This window comes from Oppia nitens, unplaced genomic scaffold, assembly GCF_028296485.1.
Source record: "Oppia nitens isolate AA-2021 unplaced genomic scaffold, nextdenovo-longstitch-racon4-pilon3 scaffold4_pilon_pilon_pilon, whole genome shotgun sequence".
Classification (NCBI taxonomy): domain Eukaryota; kingdom Metazoa; phylum Arthropoda; class Arachnida; order Sarcoptiformes; family Oppiidae; genus Oppia; species Oppia nitens.
This window is the reverse complement of record NW_026533232.1, coordinates 6,267,144-6,289,114: the sequence shown is the minus strand read 5'-3', so window position 1 is coordinate 6,289,114 and position 21,971 is coordinate 6,267,144. Positions and strand designations below refer to the sequence as shown.

General features: G+C 23.3%; 2 protein-coding genes across 8 annotated transcripts in view; one reads left to right on the top strand and one right to left on the bottom strand.

The window, feature by feature from the left end:
* Window positions 1–7,788: 7,788 nt before the first annotated feature.
* On the top strand, window positions 7,789–14,748 carry LOC128960324 (uncharacterized). Its single transcript, XM_054306396.1, has 4 exons — window positions 7,789–7,976; window positions 10,913–11,489; window positions 12,529–12,996; window positions 13,064–14,748. Exons 2-4 carry the CDS (start codon window positions 11,423–11,425, stop codon window positions 14,746–14,748), a joined length of 2,220 nt encoding a protein of 739 aa, XP_054162371.1. The 5' UTR covers window positions 7,789–7,976; window positions 10,913–11,422.
* Window positions 14,749–17,187: 2,439 nt separating this feature from the next.
* The window catches only part of LOC128959555 (cAMP-specific 3',5'-cyclic phosphodiesterase-like), a 96,346-nt gene continuing 91,562 nt past the window's right edge, over window positions 17,188–21,971 (bottom strand). For all 7 annotated transcript variants that reach the window (XM_054305544.1, XM_054305542.1, XM_054305539.1 and 4 more), the window contains 5 exons: window positions 21,611–21,966; window positions 21,389–21,550; window positions 20,532–21,092; window positions 18,575–18,596; window positions 17,188–17,635 (listed from right to left, as the gene is read on the bottom strand). In XM_054305544.1, coding sequence (XP_054161519.1) covers window positions 17,376–17,635; window positions 18,575–18,596; window positions 20,532–21,092; window positions 21,389–21,550; window positions 21,611–21,966 — 1,361 coding nt within the window. In that variant the 3' untranslated portion in view covers window positions 17,188–17,375. The remainder of the gene's footprint in view (window positions 17,636–18,574; window positions 18,597–20,531; window positions 21,093–21,388; window positions 21,551–21,610; window positions 21,967–21,971) is intronic.

Sequence of the window (21,971 nt, the reverse complement as noted above, 5' to 3'; positions counted from 1 at the left end):
TCGTATAAATTATTCGAGAGATACTAATAATAGTAAATTAATGATTTAATTAATACTTAATTATCTACTCGTTTACAATATAGTTAAATATACTGTAAATATATGTGAAAAATAAGTATTTAGATTTAATTTGATAAATTGTAAGTTTTTAAAGTTTAAATTCATATATAAGAAATATTTTCAAAAAAAAACTTGAAAAGTTTTGTTTACTGAAATCTATAATGGCTTTTTGTGTGTGTCTGTGTGTGTGTCTGTGTGTGTGTCTGTGTGTGTGTCTGTGTGTGTGTCTGTGTGTGTGTCTGTGTGTGTGTCTGTGTGTGTGTCTGTGTGTGTGTCTGTGTGTGTGTCTGTGTGTGTGTCTGTGTGTGTGTCTGTGTGTGTGTCTGTGTGTGTGTCTGTGTGTGTGTCTGTGTGTGTGTCTGTGTGTGTGTCTGTGTGTGTGTCTGTGTGTGTGTCTGTGTGTGTGTCTGTGTGTGTGTCTGTGTGTGTGTCTGTGTGTGTGTCTGTGTGTGTGTCTGTGTGTGTGTCTGTGTGTGTGTCTGTAGCATATTTTTTGCGAATTTTGAAATTCTGACTTCAGATTCGGTTAGAGGACTACTAATAATGTATTGAAAAGTTGCATTAAAATTATGATATCTCTTCGGGTATATAGAGAAAATGGCGGCCAAAGTAAAAAAATTTAAGAAAATTTTTTTAAGTATAGATTTGAATAAGTATGCATCAAAATTTTGATATATCTTCGGGAACATAGAGAAAATGGCGGTCAAAGTAAAAAATTTAGGTGAAAATTTTAACGTTTAGAATTATATAGAGTATCAAAAATAATATATAATAAATGAGCATTATTATTTATTTTTTCAAAAGATGGCTGCAAAAATATTAAAAAAAATTAGGTAATTTTTAACGTTTAGAATTGTATAGAGCATGAAAAATAATTTATAATGATCAAAATTAATTTTATTATTTTAAAAGTATCACTATAGTTGTTTATTTTGTCATACTGAGTCATTTGATACCCTACATGACTATAGTTGAGTTTATTTTGGCATACTGAATCATTTGATACCTCACATAACTATAGTCAAGCATATTTTGTCATACTGAGTCATTTGATCCTCTAGATGACTAAAGTTGAGTATATTTTGACATTATAATATTATATGTATTATACTATATAGCCGCTATAATTATACAAACTAATGATTTTAAATGATATTCAAGTTTTTTTCTGAAAATGCTTTCTAGCATTCTTAACTGGTTTGTAATTATTTTGTAATTTTATTAATTAATTTATTTCATAATGAATATCGTATACTGTATTAAAATTAAATTATTTATTATATAAAACAATAGTTAGAACTTGACCTGAAATTGCTCTGATAATTAAAACTCACAGTTTTCTAATATTGATTGACTCTAGTATTATAAGTGTAGAAAATTTTTAATTAATAGACAAATACAGAATTAAGACTCTATTAAATAGTGTTGTAATCTATTAATTACAATAATTGTATAATAATTATACAAAATGCTAAATAATATTTAATCAAATTCAGTAAAAGTATCAAAAGTATAAAATCATGTTTTTTACAATAATTATTTACTCACATTTTAATAGATACAGGAATATTAATTTCAAGTACAATACTAAACTTTATACATTATTTTACCATACATTTACATTTTTATTGTTTTATTTCTATATTAAATTATATTTAAATTATTAAAAAATTGATTATAAAATATAATCATATATTGTAACACACTGTAGTCATTTAACCAAAATGCAAAGTGTTATAATTAGATTGAATAGTAATATGAATAAAATATGAATAAAATTAAAAGTAAACAAAATTATGTCATTAATAAACATTAGATGATATTAAAGACTAGATTATAATATTGTGCAAAAATGAAAGTTTTGGCAAAATTTTTATGTACAGTATCTATTAGGGTTTGAGTTTGTAATGAGGAAAGTTCCCTAATATAATCCCTCTAATTTTTCCTGAAAATATGGAAAATACTTTATTTTGGTTCACTAACTCGTTAGGAGGGAAAATATAATTTATATTATTACAATAAATAGTACCAAAACTTAAATATTTTGAATAAAACTTCATTGAAATATTGAAAAATAAATTTCAAATTAATAAATTGAGTCAGCAGGCAATCATTACAAACCCTAACCCTAGTATCTGTAATATTCAATTGTCTAATGCTATGTATTGTATATAATATTATTGGTTGTATTGATTTACATTTGTCTCTTGTATTTTCATCAAAGATGTCATTTTCTCTATAATAAACATTAATAAATAATTATTGAATGTCTTAATAAAATATAAAGTAATGTGAATTTAATAATAAATTATTATTATATTATTTAGTTATACTATGCAGTACTCATCACTAATGAGTTACATCATAATATAAAAAATTGAAAATAAACTCAATTTATTTTAATTATATAATAACAGGTAAAATCACAGAAAATTAATTGATAAAAAATATTCAGCAATTATTATAATCATATTTTTAAATATAGATAATGGTAATTAATATTATCACTAATTTATTTACAAATACAGTAGACTTGTGCATAATTATTATACTGTAAATAGTTTTAAACAATTATGTACCGGTAGTGTAGCAATAAGTTTAAAACACAACTACCCTAACTAATTTACAACTACACAAAAAATTATTAATATAAACATAATTTATTTCATACATTTATACATGTATATTAAACAATTTATATTGTAAACATTAATATTTTTATTAATTATTTTTAAATTTTACATTTTAAATAAAGAATTATTTCTTATTTTTTAAAGTTTCGTCAAAATTTAATAGATTTTAATAATTTAAAAAAACATTCCAGAAAATTAGTGAATTTATACATTTTCTAATTACCTGGAAATTTCCTTACATGGGAATATTTAGGAATTTAAGGATCTTTCCTTTGAATTTTAAATTTTGAAAAAATTGTCGTTTATAAATGCACTAAAAATGTACACCCACCCTATACCCCCTAAAATCCAATACCTTACTTAACCCTGATAATATATATATATATATATATATATATATATACTGTACTATTTATCTCCACTTTTATATTCTTGAATAAATAAAACAAATTATATAATATTTTGCATAAAACACATGTGAAATACTGAAATAAAATACTGTTATTAATTTTATACAAATATTTATTTTTATATGTTGTTTGATTTTAAATAATTAATTTAATAATTTAATTGTAAAAATATCATTTTTACTTTAATTAAGAGATTTTATTTATTAGAACTATTTTTATGCATGTTTTATTTTTCAATATATTATTTAATATTATTTATATGATAAAATAAAAACTTTATTTCTACATCACTTTTATGTAATTATCAATTAATTTTGTGTACTATTTTACCAGTTTATAATTAACTAAAAGTTTACCCATAACTGCTCATATAATAATTACTTGACTTATAGTTTATAAAATATATATATATATTTTCTTTCTTAAAATTTTTGTTTCTATACATTGAAAAGTTGAACGACTGTTATGTAAATGAGTGGTGTTTTGTTTTAGTCTTTAACATATTATACGACCCACCGGTCCGTCAATAATTGCAAATCACGACTCCTGATGACTGTTTCCACGAAATATTTTTCTGGTCAAACATTATTATTATGTTGTATATCATTTATAATATAGAAATACATAATAAAAATTCACAAAAAGTAATTATTTTGAAAGTTATTATATAACAAACCAGCAATTTTTGGGGTTATAGTTAACAATGACAAAATTATGTTTAAAAACCATTTTAACTTTTATTATATATTCAAATTGTATATCCAAAATATAGTGGGTATGAGTGGCTCCACAATTGATCATTTATATAAATATCTTTACTTTTGTCTTATATCTCAATTATAAATATTTGATAATGTATTTTAAATAGAGTAGATAAATATACTGTATAGCAATTTAGTTACAGTATAGCTATAAAAAATATTTTTAATATATTGAAAATCATAAACAAAATAGAAATAATACAATTGTATATATTTATTGTTATTATTAATTGTATTACAAATTATGATTCGCAAAATGGATATTTGTATCTTATTTTGAAAGTAATTGTTTAATAATTATTCACTTTTATACAGTATATAAATACAATAAAACTGTTTGAATAGTAAAATAAAGTCGTTTGAGTCGTCAATTGACCACTTGTTCCGCTTTGAGGGCTATAATGATATAAATGTATTACTATTTTCATTTATTTTCAATTTAACGCATTATATACTCAATTTATTCATACATTATTATATAAATTTATGTTTACTATAAAAGCTATATCAAAAGATTTTACTATTGTATATGATTACTAAAAACATAATATTTTTCATATATTAATATTAAACTTTATATATATATATATATACTCTACATATTCCGATATAAATATTAGAAATTAATCATTGAATTTCACTTCACATCAAGTGATGTTAACATTCAGTTATTGAGTTTTTCATGCAATCATTTATAAATTATATAAATGCTTGTATTATATGTTATATAAGGAGTTTTAATATTTGAAAATAACAAAGAAATGAGAGGTCATTGCATTTGAAATATCAGATTAGAGTACACTTTAAACGAGAAATATTTTGTGTAATCTTTTTTTTTGCATAACAACCCCATAACATAACAGTCCTGACTTTCTAATGAACTTTTGCTAAAATTAAGTAAATAACGCTTTTTCAATATTTTTGTATTATTTTAGTTTTTGTTTGTGTCGGCATATTCTTTGAAAATTATATTTTTGAAAAAACTGTTGTAAATTATGTATAATTTTTTACAATTTACATGACATTTTGCATAAAACATATTACTATATTTATTAAAAATTAGATAATACTGTATAAATACTGTAAAATATTGAAAAAATTAGTTTAAAAAGCTTATTTGTTATACTTAATAATTTGTTTTTCTTTTAACATAATAATATTATACATATATTTTTAATTTAAAGTTTATATAATGTTTGTAATATTTTATGTACAGTATTTATTCATAAATATTTAAACTATATTGTTAGTTATCACATTAATTCAAATCATAATGTTAATGTCAAATCATGATACTACTGTTATACAGTTTTTAATTACTTAATTTTTATTGTCAATAATGGTATTCATTTCTATGTATTATTGTGAAATATTTTTTATAATAGCGTTTTTTATTAAAATCTTATTGTTGTTGAGTATACTATATAAACTCTAATAAAAAACATATTTTAGATAAAAAATATAAATTAATCATTGAAGCTTTATATTTATTTTTAAATACTAATAAAATTAAAAGTTATAAACATTGTTAGACATTTCAATTCTGTATTTTTATACAAATATTTTTTAAATAGTTTAATTCAATAAATAAAAATAAATGCAACTAATATTTAACATTTTAAAACATTTATTATATTTTATAAGTTTGTGTAAAACAACAAAAAATAATGTTATTAATAACTCTCTTTAGATATAATCTGATAAAATAAATTTTGATGCATTTATTTTGATATATATATATATATATATAAATATTTACATTATTTAATATAAAAAATATAATTTATTAATGCATTTTTGTCTAATGAGATCAAGAGGCTATCAAAACATAAACCAATTGAGAATAATAAATAGCATTACAAGAACAAACTTCTAGAAAGTATTTCTACCGTTAAATGTTGCTTAATTCCCAGTATGGAGATACTGTATGTTAGTCATGGTAAATAATGCAAGTTTTTTACCATAAGAAAAATATATTTTGTGACTTTAAATTTTAATTTCCCACCCCCTGTTTTTATACATTTTCAAGTTTTACCACCCCTTGTATTTAGAGTCTCAAATAGTTCCGAACCCTTTGAATATGCTATCTATTTACCGATTTATAATATGTAAAAATACTGTAAAAGTATACAATTTTTATTCATTGTTAGATACTGTTACAGTATCTAAAATAGTTATCTAAATATACCTAAATTTTAATAGATTACTGTTAAATATACATTACAGTTCCCCATTCCCCCATTTTTCCTTTTCCCCACAACTTCGTTTAATTTACCAGGGTGGTAAACAATACGAGTTTCGTATGAAAATGTTATTTTTCATATTTTTATGAACTTTATAAGGGGAATTAAGTAAGGAAATACGGTAATTGTTTTATTAATTATACAAATTTCCCATTCACTCTATTACACATTTACCCACACATACACTTATTTATACAATTATTATTAAGTTCATTAATTAAACATTTAAAAAAATATTTGTCGGCCATTTTGACCACTTTAACTATTTTGACTATTTTGACCTTGTTCCTTAAGAAATATGACATTACTATTATTCAATTTTTTGACGATCTATCCGAATCACAATATTTTAAGTGATTTTTTAAACGCGACAATCAGACACATATACAGACACATATACAGACAGATTCCTTATACGAAACAAAGTTTGTTGAATATACTGCACATAAGTGTGTGTTTTCAATAAACATATATTCATTAATTCATAAATTCAATATAATATGTATAAAAACAGCTACTGTTTGTGTCATCAGTGAAATAAATAAACCAATTGTTTTTAGTAATTTTATATTTTACAGACAATATTCATTAATTTTTATTTCTATTTCAATGCCAAATATTTAGAAAATTTATAACATGTTTCCCACATAAAACCCTATGTAAACAAATATAAAGATTTAATGAGATTAAGGAATATTTTTATGTTAAAATATTTATTGAATCTTTTAAATAAATAAAATTAAATCACGTATTACTGTATATAATGTTTAAATGTATTAATGTAACGATTAAATGATGTATAAAAATAAAGCAATAAACAATAAATAAGTTTTATTATTAATAATAAAAGAGAAAATATTTATAACGAATAAAATTGTGAACATATGTCGTTCAATAAAATAGGAACTAAAATATTTAAATTATATACACTTTTAGGTTCCATAATATAATAAAACTTTGTTTTTAATTATTATTGAAAATAAACTTTTGAAATCTCATATACGGAAAGAGGATATGCTTTGAAAAGTAAAGTAATTGAAAGACAGGCAGAGGGTATAGTGGGTACACAATATATTGTAGTATATGCTGTATATATCATTATATTATATACCATAGTATGGCAATGGTTTGGGGCAGTTGGCAGTCAAGTGGGTGCGGTATATCTGCCGATTGTTCGCACCATTCAATTCAATGAGTTGAGTGCATTTCCCCCACAACTGGTGTGTATTGGCTTACAATCACAACTATGTATGTATTATGTAGTTGTGGAGCATGTGGTCCATCAACTGGTTGTCTTATGTCATCCCTCTCTCTCTCTCTCTCTCTCTCTCTCTCTCTCTCTCTCTCTCTCTCTCTCTCTCTCTCACACACACACACACACACACACACACACACACACACACACACTATATCAACCATACCCTATCATAATATTCATAACAAACCATATGAACTCTCCATATGAAAACATTGTCATATCATAATTTTGTATATTCAATATACAGCATATATTAAATATAATATATATATATATATATAAATACTGTATAGTGTTGTCTGTTTTTTAACATTCAAATAGCAACTAAAAGCATATAATTATTACTTTGTTTTGTTTTGTTTTATTCATTTGTTTTTATTAATCATTAAAAAAGTCATTTTATACTGTGTTTGAAAAAGCGATTCTTTCGACTCAATAATTTCATACAAAGAGTGTATAAGTGACTAACAAACACATCAATTGTTTGTATCATAAGTTTGTAAATTCAGTACAATTTGTGGTCCAAACACTGTGTGCTAAATATACAGTATCTGTCAATGCATTCATTCGTTTCAAGTTTTATTGTATTTCTCATCACAACTGAATTCAAGGTAATTGTTATTATTGTTATAAACATAGAATTATATTCAATGCAATAATATTTTTTGATATAATTTGATATATAATATGATAGTTATTGTTATATTTATATTGTACGTAGTTTTTCACCTTAATAACAACTTTTAGCTATTTTATAAAAATTATTTATTTACTCGAGTGTTATACTGTCAAAATTTATATACAGGTAACATAGACTTTATATATAAATCAGTGAATAAAATTAATATGTTTAATCTCAATAATATATATATCATTATTAATAAATATTCATTTCATCTTTAAAAAAAATGGTTAAATATTTTTTGTTTTAAAATAGAAAACAACAAATAATTTCAAAACAATTATTTATAATCATGATAATAGTTTATTGAAAAAATAATTTATATATTAAATAATGTTTAACAGTGTGTGTGAAGTTATATTAAAGTTAATTATATTTTATTAGTAAATACTGTATGTTAGGAATCAATGAGTAAAATATAATTATTAGTTTTTATTTTTGAATTGATTAAACTTGTATATTAATTATAATTCAATATTTGAATATTAGTCAACAAAGCTCAAAATAATTATAATACACATATAGTTAATTAACTACTATTAAAATTGTTGTCAGTTTATAAATTTAGATGTCTATAATTTTTAGCTGAGCTCACGGTTTCCTAATATACTTGCTTTCACTGTATATAAAACATAACTATAATTACAAACTCTAACCTGAGATGACCTCTCGTCGGAGTTTTCAACATTTGTTTGTAAAAATCTATAAACATTTTTCATTCAATTAACACTTTTATTGAATTTTTATCAAAAATAAAAAATGTTTTTGTGATAAAGTATTAATTAAAAGTTTGATTATAGACTTTAAAGTAATATTTAATATTCGGGATTATAACTATATAATATTTTGAATTATTTGAGAAAAATAAATAAAGAGAGAGAGAGAGAGAGAGAGAGAGAGAGAGAGAGAGAGAGAGAGATTTAATCTTATAATCTGCTATATAATAAAATATATGTTGTTTAAATATATTAGAAAATGTTGTATAATAGTAATTATTATTATTTATGTAACATAGGAACTATTAATATATATAACTAAATACATAAAATTTTATTTGCATTTTATGTTCACATTAAAACTTATTTTCTTTGTTAGTCTATGTTAATACTGCTATAAAACAGTAAAAATAGTAAACTTTAAAAAATTAACTCATAAAAAACATTGATTATTGTCAAACGTTAATTAACATACTGTTCAGTATAAGTATACATAAAGTTATGTTCAAAAATTTAAGTATTTTTATGTAATACAGAATAATATGATTTGTTTTATGCTGTATAACAACATTTTATTAAGAAATAACAAAAAAGACTGCATTGTCATTATGTTATAATAAAATGATGTAATAATCGGTAATATTTTATTTAAAAAATAACTGAGTCATGTGTGGGATTATAAATATGAAAATATTTTTGTTTAATAACTATTATAAACACACTTTGATTGACTTTTAAAGTTAGTAAAGCAATTGAATGCATTCAAAAAAAATGTTACTAAGATTTAATCAATAAGTTTGCATTGTTTACACTGTACTGAATTTACAATTGAAAACTATGAGAAAAAAGATCATAAATGATAAAATAAAATTTAAAATTTGTTAATTATATAGCTGATATTATATTGTATGATATATAATAAGTGTTTATAAATTTATAACCTCTATACACAGCAAATTAGTTTCAACTTTATCTGTCTATCCATCTGACAATTGCATCTTTTAAAGAAAAAATTATTTATAGAAATAAAAGTATTAATTTTGATGTGAGTTATCAAGAAATTTATTTAGTGAAAATTTACAATATTATAGTAACAATTTTAAGTCTGTAAATGAAAGTATGATCGGGTTAGGGTTAGGGTTAGGGTTAGGGTTAGAGTTGGGGTTAGGGTTAGGGTTAGGGTTAGGGTTAGGGTTAGGGTTGGGGTTGGGGTTGGTGTAAGGGTTAGGGTTAGGGTCGAGTAATGGATCTGAGTTTTGTTATGGTTGGGTAATCAATAATAGACAACCTTTTTTGATGAACTAAACAAGTTTTTTCTATAAATTTTAAGTTATATTTTATTGAATTTTGCACTCAGACTTGTTTAGTTAGTACTGTATTATATAATACTTTATATGTAATAAAATTATTTATTGATTGTATAGTATATAATAATACATCAATTGAAAGGATGTTTATCCATTATTAATAAATTAAATAGTCATTAAATATACAATAAATTAAATAAATTATAAAACTGATAGATATGAGTAAATATTTATCTGCAAAATTTTAGCGGAAATGTGTGATCAAGGTTTCTGAACTAATTTATTAAATTAAATATTTTTAAATTAACACTTTAATACAGATTCATATTCTATAAATAAGTTTAGCAATATAAAATTTTAATTATTTAATTGTATAACTTACATTTAAAAAATATATTAGATTAATCAGATATATCAAAGTTTAAATTAAATTTATAATTGAAAATAATGTTTTAAAAAAATTAAACATTAACATTTTTATTTCTGAAACTATATTTTTAATTATTATTATTATTATTATAACATTACATCATTTAGCATTCAATTTAAAACAACAATAATAAAACTCTTTTGTTTGAATTATTGAATATTACTCATACAAGTAATACAAGTTTTTCTTAGCTAATGTTAATAGTTGTCTCAATAATCTAGTATTTATATTATTATATTTTTGTAGATACGATGAGATATTCATAAAATCTATTTGCAAAACTATATCTGAAAATTTTAATATAATATAATGTTTATTATATAAAAATATGTTTTGATAGCAATGATGAAAGTAAATAAAATAGTTTTATTAAAAAATAAATTGAATATATTTGTTGTCATTGTTTTTATAGCCGGATATTTCCAATTAGTGGACCGAATGCATGGAAAATACTATGATATAAGTAATAAAATAATACAATTATTGGAGTTATTTTGTTAGATAACATTTCAAAGGCAATTGTGTAATAGTGTTAGTGTTTGCGTGTGTTTTAGTATTGAATTTATGCCATAATAGCCATCATTTGGTAAGCAATGCCAGTGGAGATCACCAGCACCAGCACCAGCACCTGCACCTGCCTCTGGTCGTGAATTAGACAATATTACATATGTGTTGTGCTATTCAACACTCTCTACATATTAGTCGTGATCTTTATTTCTCAAACCAAACATATCTTTTGTTGTCTTACTTTTACGGTTTTACCAACAAATGGGTGGCAAACAAGTGGATATCGCAGGTTAAAGACTGCATTTAGTAATAACCAACAAATTGAACAACAGTTGACCATCAACTTCGACAATAAAAGTTGGACCCAAACGGTGTCAAACAGTCATCGATTGGAAACAATAAGTTTTCTTCTATAATGTCATTGAAAGCTATTGAACGCAAACGAAACGGTCTGAATGTTGTCAACTGTTTCTTCTATTCAGGTCTGAGACCAACCATTTCATACCATTATTACATACACTTCCTTATTGTCTATCATTTTAATAATATAATTACATTTAGTTATAAATAACATTTACTTACTTTCCTTTAACTAAAAAACTTATTTTAAGTATTAGAAAACTCCAACTGAGAGGAGTGATTGAAATGATAATTGAAAAAATATTAATATATTTTATTGATTTAAATTTTCATATTTATTATAAACAATTTTCAATTTTGATAAAATTTATTTTTGAATTAATATAATGATTATTTAATTTTATAATTTAGAAATTTAATTTCTCTATTTTAAATGTTTTTTGAAACCAGAATTGTCGGTATCCTTTTACATTTATATTTGTTATGTTTAAAAATTAAATAATTAAAATAATTAACAATTCATTCAAATGAATAAATTTTCAATTATAGTTTTGTAAAATTGTTTAATGAAATTTTAATTATATTTCTTGTTTTAATTAAATAAGTAAAACAATTTCTTTAATAAAAAATATTGATAATATGCTAAAGTTATTTTAATATTTAGTTTTAGAAATTATTAAATATTTATTGTAAAAAACAATTAAAGTATTAGATCTTATAATTCTTATAGTTTTTATTCAACGTTTTTATATCATAATTATAAAATTTATAATTTACTTTCAATTGATTTAAGTTTGACCTAAAACTCATTTCTTTAAGCCGATATATAATGTAATTTAATGTAATAACATTAATACAATACCTTAAATACTAATACAATTATTTTTTAAAGACAAAAATATTATATTAAATTTAATACTTAAAAATAAACATCACATCATTTCATTATTTTTCAATACATTACTTCCTAAATACTGTAATAATTGAAAGATATATTTATTAAATATTTGTAATATATAAAATAAATATATATAAAAATATATATATATAAAAAAAAATATATATATAATATATGTTATACAATATGTATATATATATTATTATTATTATACAGTATATTAGCCCAATATATATGCTAATATTAATTACTTATATTAACAGCACTGGCATGTTTGGTACCATACCTGAGCGCTCATATGCGTGAAATTGGTATCACAAAAGTTCAATCGGCATGGATTACATCGATTGTAGCGCTTATAAGTATGATTGGACCGCTATGTTTGGGACCAATTGCTTATAAATATAACAAATATAAATCAATTCTTGTGTTTTGTTTGTTATTATCATTTATCTCATATACGGGACTATTATTTGTCCCAAAAGTTATTATAACTGAAAGACAACCAAAGATTTATTATGATTGCACGCAAAGTATTTTACGTATAGAGCAGTGCCCTAATTGGGAGGGACAGTGTCATACATATCCAAAGAGACCGGCCACTAATTTCTCAAACTTTCAGTTCACAAGCTGTTCCTATGAATGTCCATTTAGTGGTTCATATAACTCTTCATGGAATCCAATCAATGTCTGCTTTATGGGAACTCCTAACGATGGATCTTTATGTCTAAGTATAAAATAGCATTATTTGATTATTCATTTAATATTTAATAATTAATTATTTATCTAAAAATATAGCACTCAGTAGGGATGGTATGAGTGCTGATACTCAGGCATCACGAAGAACAGAAGGACCCGATGGACAGACATCTGAGACATACGATGTGATTCAGTTTGACTCCAGATTTGATAGATGGCCAGTCATCGAGAGTACTAAAGATGATATTATTGATCGTGTATTTCATAATGAACCCACCTGTACATACCAACCGGCACCTCCATTACTATTTAACCAAAAACTTTACCATAATGTACAGTGCAAACCATATGTTCCCAATTGTAATGTCTATTGTCATATAAATTTACGACATCGACTGTCCACTCGTGATAAAGATGTACAATTGAGACCTCCGACACCATGTCTTATAGAAACAGGAGATCCAAAACAAACATTTTACGCATATTTAACTATCAGATCTTTGGGTGACTTTTCACTATTCACTGCTTATACTCTATTGGATGCGCTTTCAGTTACAATGACTAACGATTTTGATTCAATTTATGGTGGATTTTCAAAAGTTTGGGCACTAGTAATACCAATGATTGCATGGCCACCGATTACAGGACAACTTATTGACTATTTTTCTACAATAGACAGTCCTAACTATGCCCCATCTATTATTATATTTGATGGTCTGGTAGTGATTACAGCATTTCTAGTATTAATGATGCCACTAACGCCTATCAATTTGTTATCTAAGTCAATATCGCAACAAATCGGTAAAACAGCACCAATAGTACCAACAGATGAGTCATATCCCAGACAACATACTAATGGGTCGGCTATATGTCGGCTTTTATTATTTTTTCCTCTTATACTAATCCTCGGCTGTCAATGGGGTTTATTGGAGACATTTTTGCATCCATTTTATATAAATATGAAAACAAACAAACTATGGATAGGATTAACATTTACGGCCACTTTTGGTGCGGCCGCTCCCTTCACATTCATTGCTAAATCATTGATCAATGGAGTCGGAAGGGCTAACCTTATAATACTAGCCTTTGTATTTTATAGTCTTCGTTTTGGTGGTGTATCCTTTTTGTTGTACCCTAAATGGCTTCTCATACCTTTTGAAATGATGGAAGCATTTACTCTTCCTTTGGCTTGGATTGGTATTACATCCTATTGTCATCATCTCATTAAAAGAAGTCCAAACGCCAGTACATACGCTACGGGAACTATATATCAGGAATGTTCGTCACATATAATACTTCAGTACACTTTAAACTTAATACATTTTGGTGGCGGTCGAGCACTGGGAGCTGTCATCGGAGGTGTTTGGCTATTATCATGGCCTCAGTATAGCAATTGGTGGTATTGGCTCAATGATGTTGACATAGATTATACTGAAGGATATACTTATTTAGAGGATGGCTTTCGTGTGCTTTTAAGATTAACGGGCATAATGTCCATAAGTATAGCACTGGTAGTGGTTATTATCTACCACTGCTGTTGTTCATTAATACTCTGTAAAACAAAAAAGTCAAAAAAAGTTAAATCAATGAAAGAACAGACGCCAGAAGTTATCTTAAATGGAAATTATTCGCGACTTCTCGAGTCACAGAAAACCACAGAAAATGTCCAAATGTTGAAACAAAACCAAATCAAAACCAATGGTCTTAAGAGTGATATCGACAGAATCAAAATGGCCGACGAAGACATTGATGAAGAAGAAGAGACTCTTTTGAATCACAAATGATGACATTTACAGTCTTTTCAAAAAAAATTATTATATTGTAAAATATTATTTTGTATTTAAATTTATTTGAGTTTATAAATATTCTATATATAATATATATTCATACAGTTTATTATAAATAATTATATAAATATAACATAAGACATTTATTTTGTTAATTTTATTTACATATTATTTTGTTAAAAATAAAAATAAATAAAAATTATAAATTATGTTTAAGTTAACTTTAAGTTAACACCATTTATTTTTTTATCAAAACTAAACAAAAATGATCATACCTTTAAGTTATAAATTCAAATTACTTAAAACAGCAAAATAATTATTTAATTATAGAGTTTATATAATTGTATTAAATATATATATTGAATGTACAATATATGGTACTTTATAGAATAAAACATTTAAAATATAATATTAAAAATATTTAAATGCAATTTTAGATTTTTAGATGCAATAAATGCAATATATTTTTAGATTAGAGTTAAACAATGGGAGGTAATTAAAGATAAAGTAATAATATTTCATTTTATTTACCTCTAAAATGTGCAAAAAATAATTAAAAATAAATTATTTATTTATTTAAAAAATAAAAACAACAATTTTATTTATCATTCAAAACTAAATATACTTTTAAGATTATCAAAATTTTTACTTCCTCCCCCTCGATGTTGAAATTATTTTTTAAAAATTTAAAACTGCAATAATAATTTATACCTCACCCAATATTTTGTGTAATTTTAAAAATGTAATTTATTTGTTGTTTTTGTTAATATCGTTAATTATAAGTCTTAATTGATTATCATTAAAAATCTCTTATTAACCAAATTTTTAAAAGCAGTCTTAAATAATTTTAAATTAATTTATTTGACACAATGTATGACTCAGTTGAATGTTTAATATATTTTTTGCTGTTGTTTATATATATACTGTACCAGTATATATATAGTACTGTAATTATAAAAATGAACCACGATAATTATGAATGACAATCAGTGTTTTGATAAATATTTAAGTAATTTCTAAATTATTTCTAATATATTTAACTTTTAAAAAATAATATTTTCTATATTAATATGCGAAGAAACTTATTTTCTGAAATGCAAAAATAAAATAATAACAATAATTATTACAATTGATTTATTTTATGATAACTTTTAATAAACCAAATATTTACATCAATTTTTACACATTTAAATAAACCAAAAACATTTGTTATTTTTCAGGCACTTATATAAATGATTTTATAATGTTTCAAAATTTTCAACAAGTTATTTCAATTAACAATTACAATACTAATGTATAGTTTTATTATTTGAATTGTTTGCTTTTTAAGATATAAAAGTGATTTAAAATAGTTTATCAAACAATTAAAATAAATTTAAAAATGAGTTATTTGGTGGTAAATTGAATTCTAAAATATTTAAATAAACTATACTATTATTATTTAATTCAACAACGATTTTTAATAAATTTTTAATATTATTTTAAAACTAAATTAAGTAGGTTAACATTAATAATTAAAAATTAATTATTTGCAAATTTATATAAAACCAAATTTGAAATTATTGTTAAAATCGACACTATCTATAAAATCTGATAAATACATGTATATATTTATATATAGTGTTGGTAGTGTTGGCACTTTAAATAATGTATTTATTAACAGTAATATAATTTTTACAATCATTTAAATTGATATGTAAAATCAATGCATTTTATGGCATCACTACACACATTGAATTTATTAATATACAATATTATTCATTTTATATTTGTTTAATAATTAAAAACCGATTAATCAATTGTTTAATTGTTATTTTCAGGGATTATCATTAAAGATGAAATTTCCACTTGTAGTTCAACTAAATAAATAAACTAATTGGCATTTAATTACAATTATTAATTTAATTACATTTAGTTAATTAACAACATTAAATATTTAACGAAATGTAATGATGTTTTATGACTGTGCATCTAAACCATAGTACCATTCAATACAAATTTATTTTCTAATTTTTGTTAAATCTTTTCATTTATTGCATTATTTATTTTTAAAAATCATTTGCAAGTAATTTTCATTAGACTTTAATATAAAGCTTAAAATTATTTATTATTTTTTTTATTATCCATTTATTTTGCATATTATATGATATACAAAATATACCATATAATTAATATCAATAAACAAAAAATATATCTATATGACTAGTTTGAAATAATTACATTTTTTTGTTATAAAACATTGTTTATAATGTTTTGCCGATGATTTCATTATTATTTAATTTAAAGATTATTTTTATCGCAAACATTTTTACATATTTCATTTTATGACATAAATGGCATCCAGTATTTTAATATATGCAAACAAAAAAATGAATCATTTAAAATATTTATATAATTTATAAATTATATCAAATTTAACTATATTATTTATAATATATATTTGAAATAATTTAACAATAATTTCAATTTTTAAAATTATATCATTTCATTGCACTCAGTATTTGTCTATTTAAATAAAAAGTCAATACTATTCTATATATATTAGCGGCCAATCCATATAAATATATGGAATTTTGTGAAAATTAATGATTTTATTCCTAAAAATGTGATGAATAGACGTTTCTTTATCCTAACTGATCGCTGGACTCTTCATAATCTTCTTCATCTTCGGGTTCCTCTAAAGTAATTTGAAATTTGATTTTTTCTGCGGCGGCCGCTAAGTCTCTGACGGGTCCGCCCTCTTCGGGTGTTTTGTCTGCGTCTTGAGTCGTTGGACTGAGAGGTATCTGTGAGTGATACCAATCGCGGTTGTCTTCAAGTGTATCTAAGATCTCTTGAGCGTCTGGATGTACCAAATCTCCCCACGTTTCCCATAACGGATGAACTATTCATTCAAATATGCAATTAATAGTAAATTACACAACAAATTGATTTTCACAATTAACTTGAATTTTTAGTCAGTATTGATATTAGTGTTGTAATTGTTATAATGTATTAATAATAAATTATAAATCAAACAAAGTCTGTTTAGAAACACCTCTTTAAAAATAGCTTTTAATTAATACTGTATATACTATATAGTAAATACAGTATATTATTTGAGTTATAATTTATACGGAATATTTAAAAAAATTAAAATATTCATCAAAAATACTGTAACTACTTATATAAAAATAATTAAATAACAAAGCATCAATGTAAAATTCAAATATCTTTAAAATAGTTAGTTATTTATAAAATTATATTTTTAAACATAAATTTTATATCATAAACAAGTTATTATATCGATTATAAGTTATACGATTATAGACTAATTATTAATTATAATATATAAAACAAGAAATATCAATTTTAACGGTTTAAGATAAAAGTTTGAACCATTTTTATAATTTGTATATTTATTATTATTATTATTATTATATTATTATCAATATTCTATAATATAATAATTTCAATAACACTTATTTAAAAATATCTTCTTTTATTAAGAATATTTTTCCTTAACTCTTAATAATAATTAGATTTTAATATTATTTATAATTTAGTATATAAACAATAATTAATCTCTAAATATATTATATTATTTGTTTTTGACTGAGACATAACCTTTTAAAATATCACATTTAGGTGATAAATAAATTTTGTATTCAAATGATATTGTTAATACATATTAGTGATAATTTACCCTAAAATATATGTTTGAATTTTACCATACGTTTATTTGACAGACATTATAAAAATTCAATAATTTTCAATTCAATACTTCTATTAATTCAAGTTTATAAAAGATTAGAAAATGTTAACAAAATAGTTCAATACATACCAATATAGTCAATGAATCCAACCTGTAATAGAAAATATTTCAAATTGATTAAATAAAATACACAATCAATATTATTTATATAAAAAATATGATATAGTTATTATAACAAGTACAATATATTAAAAATATCAATATAGCAAATAACAGTATTTATTAAATATCATTTTAAATTTAGTAATTAAATTAAATTTTTACTTAAAATTTTAATTATAATTAAGTCAATATATTCTTTAAAAAATAGTTTATAATATAAAGTGTATTTTGTTTCTTATTTTTTATTAACATTATATTAAGTCAATAAATTATTTTTATAATAAAAAGTATATTAAAAATTTTATTAAATACTAGATACTAAATGTTAAATGTATTATTATTTAATATAAATTGTCTGAATTATCATATATTATAAAATGAATGAATTAAACTATCGATTTGATGAAAGCGAACTAATGATTAACAAATACTGTGTTTTTTATTTAGTAAGAAATATAATTATAATTTAAAAAATTCAATTGAATTGTAGACAAAATATGATAATTCTTTATATTGTATGTTCTTTTAGTATGAAATGTTTATTTAACAATAATTATATTTAAAAACTTTCATTGTTTAATATTTTAGTTTATGTGAAGTTAAATAAGTTTTGCCCTTTTATACGATTCTATAGTTAATTGAATCAAAACAATTATTATAAAACATAATTATGACATGTATAATAATTAATAATGTATAATAATGTCAGGGTTAAGCAAGGTTTTGGATTTTAGGGGGGGTAGACCGGGGTAAAATTTACAAAATTCTCAAAAAATCTTGGGGGGGGTATTGGGTGGGGTAAGATTTTTATTGCATTTTTAAACGGCAATTTTTTCAAAAATCCAAAATCAAGGGGGGGGGTCTAGAGAAAATTCCCTAAAAATTCCTTAAGTTCCCGAATATTCCCATGTAAATTCAATAAAATTCCCACAAGTTCCCGTATAAATTCCCGGGAAAATAGGTAAAATTTCCAAAAATATAAAAAAAAACTTAAAAAACTTAAAAATTAACAAAAATTTAAATTTTAATAAAAAATAAATTTTTAAAAAAATTTTTTTTAAATTAATAAAAACTTAAATTTTAACAAAAAAAATAAAATAATGTATTTAAGATTTAAAAATAGTTGATAAAAGCATTAATGATACACTATGAGTTATTTTTAGTATTTTAATAATTTTTAACTTTTAACATAATTAATTTTTTAAACAATACTTAATGTTTATAGTTTGTTATATATTTTTATTTTTATACAAATACTGACTGAATACTACTTATTTAACTCAAATTTCGTTAAAGTTTAATTATATTAAGTACAAAATTGAAAATATTTTTAAATTTTTTATTTAAAATTTAAAAATTATTAATAAAAACATAAGTATTTATTGTTTTATTAACTTCTTAAACTTATATTTAAATTGTAATATGATTACTCTTTTCAACAAATAGGTAATTTTTAATTTTTTAGTTTATTTTAATTAAAATAATGTTATTTTTTGAAGACTTTTAACGTTATTTTAACTATTTTTAATCAATAATTAGATTTTTATAAATATTAAAAACATAAAAACACTTACTAAAATAGTATCAACTAAAATTAAAATTTTTATAAATTTCAAAAAAATTTTCGGCGCCTTCGGCGCCGAAATTTTAGGGGGGGGGGGGGGGAGATTTCTCCTCGTTTTTAAGCGACAATTTTTTCAATTTGGTCAAAAAGTCTGGGGGGGGGTAAAATCCCAATTTCTCGATCTTAGGGGGGGTATTTTGGCCTTACCCCCCCCTACCCCCCCCCCCCCTTACTTAACCCTGAATAATGTATAATAATGTATAATAATGTATAATAATGTATAATAATGTATAATAATGTATAATTAATGTATAATATAATATAAATATAAATTAAAAATAGTATATAAAGTTTGAATACCTGTGACTTTTCGATAGTAGCATTATATCTGTCACACATTGGACTGATGTCTAATCCCATAGACTTTTCTTTAGCTCCCTGTTGGAAGAACTCTTCCATAACAAGACTACACCATCGCTGGTAAATATCCAGACGTTTAGTAGGATTGCTTAAGTCTGCGCAATGCAACATATTTTGAAGCACTTGTATTCTTTCGGTGTAATTGTCGAGTAAAAGTACACCACTTCCGGCCACTTTCTTTGTCTCCACCATTGTCTTGAGATCAGCTAATAAGCTCATGTGTTTTGACATATCGGTGGCCAACACCATATCAATAGCCATTTTCCTTAATGTTTGTCTCTGTTTTTTGTTGAGATTCACAAAGATATCGGTTTCTTCAGACTGAAGCAGTTTGAAGGCCACCGCTAATGAATGGTTCTCGAGTACTGACTCGTCGTTATACATGAGAGCCAATTCTGAGGTCGTATTTATTAAATATTGATTTGTCACTCCCGGATGGTCTACATCGTGAATGGCCGCTGAAAACAGTGCCGTCAATATCTCTAGATCTGTAAACACTGACTATTAAAAAAATAATATTAAAATTAATAATTAAATTATGATTTAAATTCGGTATTACAGACCGAATATATTATCTAAAATTTTTATAAATTAAATATTATGTTAATATCAATACTTTATTAACATTTTATAACTAATACTGTTTAATGTAAAAATTTGACTTTACATGATTTAATAGAAAATACATTAATTCATTATTAAATGACTAATTGTATTGATTTCAAAGTAATCATTAGATTAAACATTAAGTTTTTTTAGCTAATGATTGTCAAAAAAAAAAATTTTAGTTGACTTACGTCAAGTGCTGGCGACAGGAGAAGGACATGAACTGACTGAACGACATCAGCCGCATGAAGACTGTTATGATAGGGAACGTTGAGGTAGTGTTCCTCCAAAACCATCATAAAGTTTATGAACTTTTTTGAAGGAATGTTGAATGTCTTTATTAAATCACGAGCCTATCAATTAAATTATTATGTAATCATTTATTAAAAAACAATAAAATAAATGATATATACTTTTAAAATAGTGTACATAATTGAAGTCAATGGATGTTTATTAGAGTATTCGGCGACATTAAACACATCTAAACCCCATTTGTCAATATCTTCATAAAGTCTGTCGAGTTCTGTCTCAAAGGGTGTTTCCACTCCATGTTTTGGTAATTTAGTTAAACTATTTGTATGACTTAATGGTTTTTTCACACCAGTTATTTGGGACATGGATTGACCGGCTTTTTTGGTCATCAGATCACCCTTAATCATAGGTCCTGGGAGTATATTTTTAGCAGTGGCCACAACATATCCTGGTTGTGATTGCTGTCCTAACCCGTCATCAAATTTAAGAAATGGTAAATCTAAGTCTTCTTGTTTATCTATG

Excerpts from the sequence above, each read along its gene's own strand:
- LOC128960324 (XM_054306396.1), top strand. The coding sequence starts at position 11,423 with ATGTCATTGAAAGCTATTGAACGCAAACGAAACGGTCTGAATGTTGTC. Across the intron at positions 11,490-12,528 it reads CAACTGTTTCTTCTATTCAG|CACTGGCATGTTTGGTACCA; the intron begins GTCTGAGACCAA and ends TTATATTAACAG. Across the intron at positions 12,997-13,063 it reads CGATGGATCTTTATGTCTAA|CACTCAGTAGGGATGGTATG; the intron begins GTATAAAATAGC and ends CTAAAAATATAG.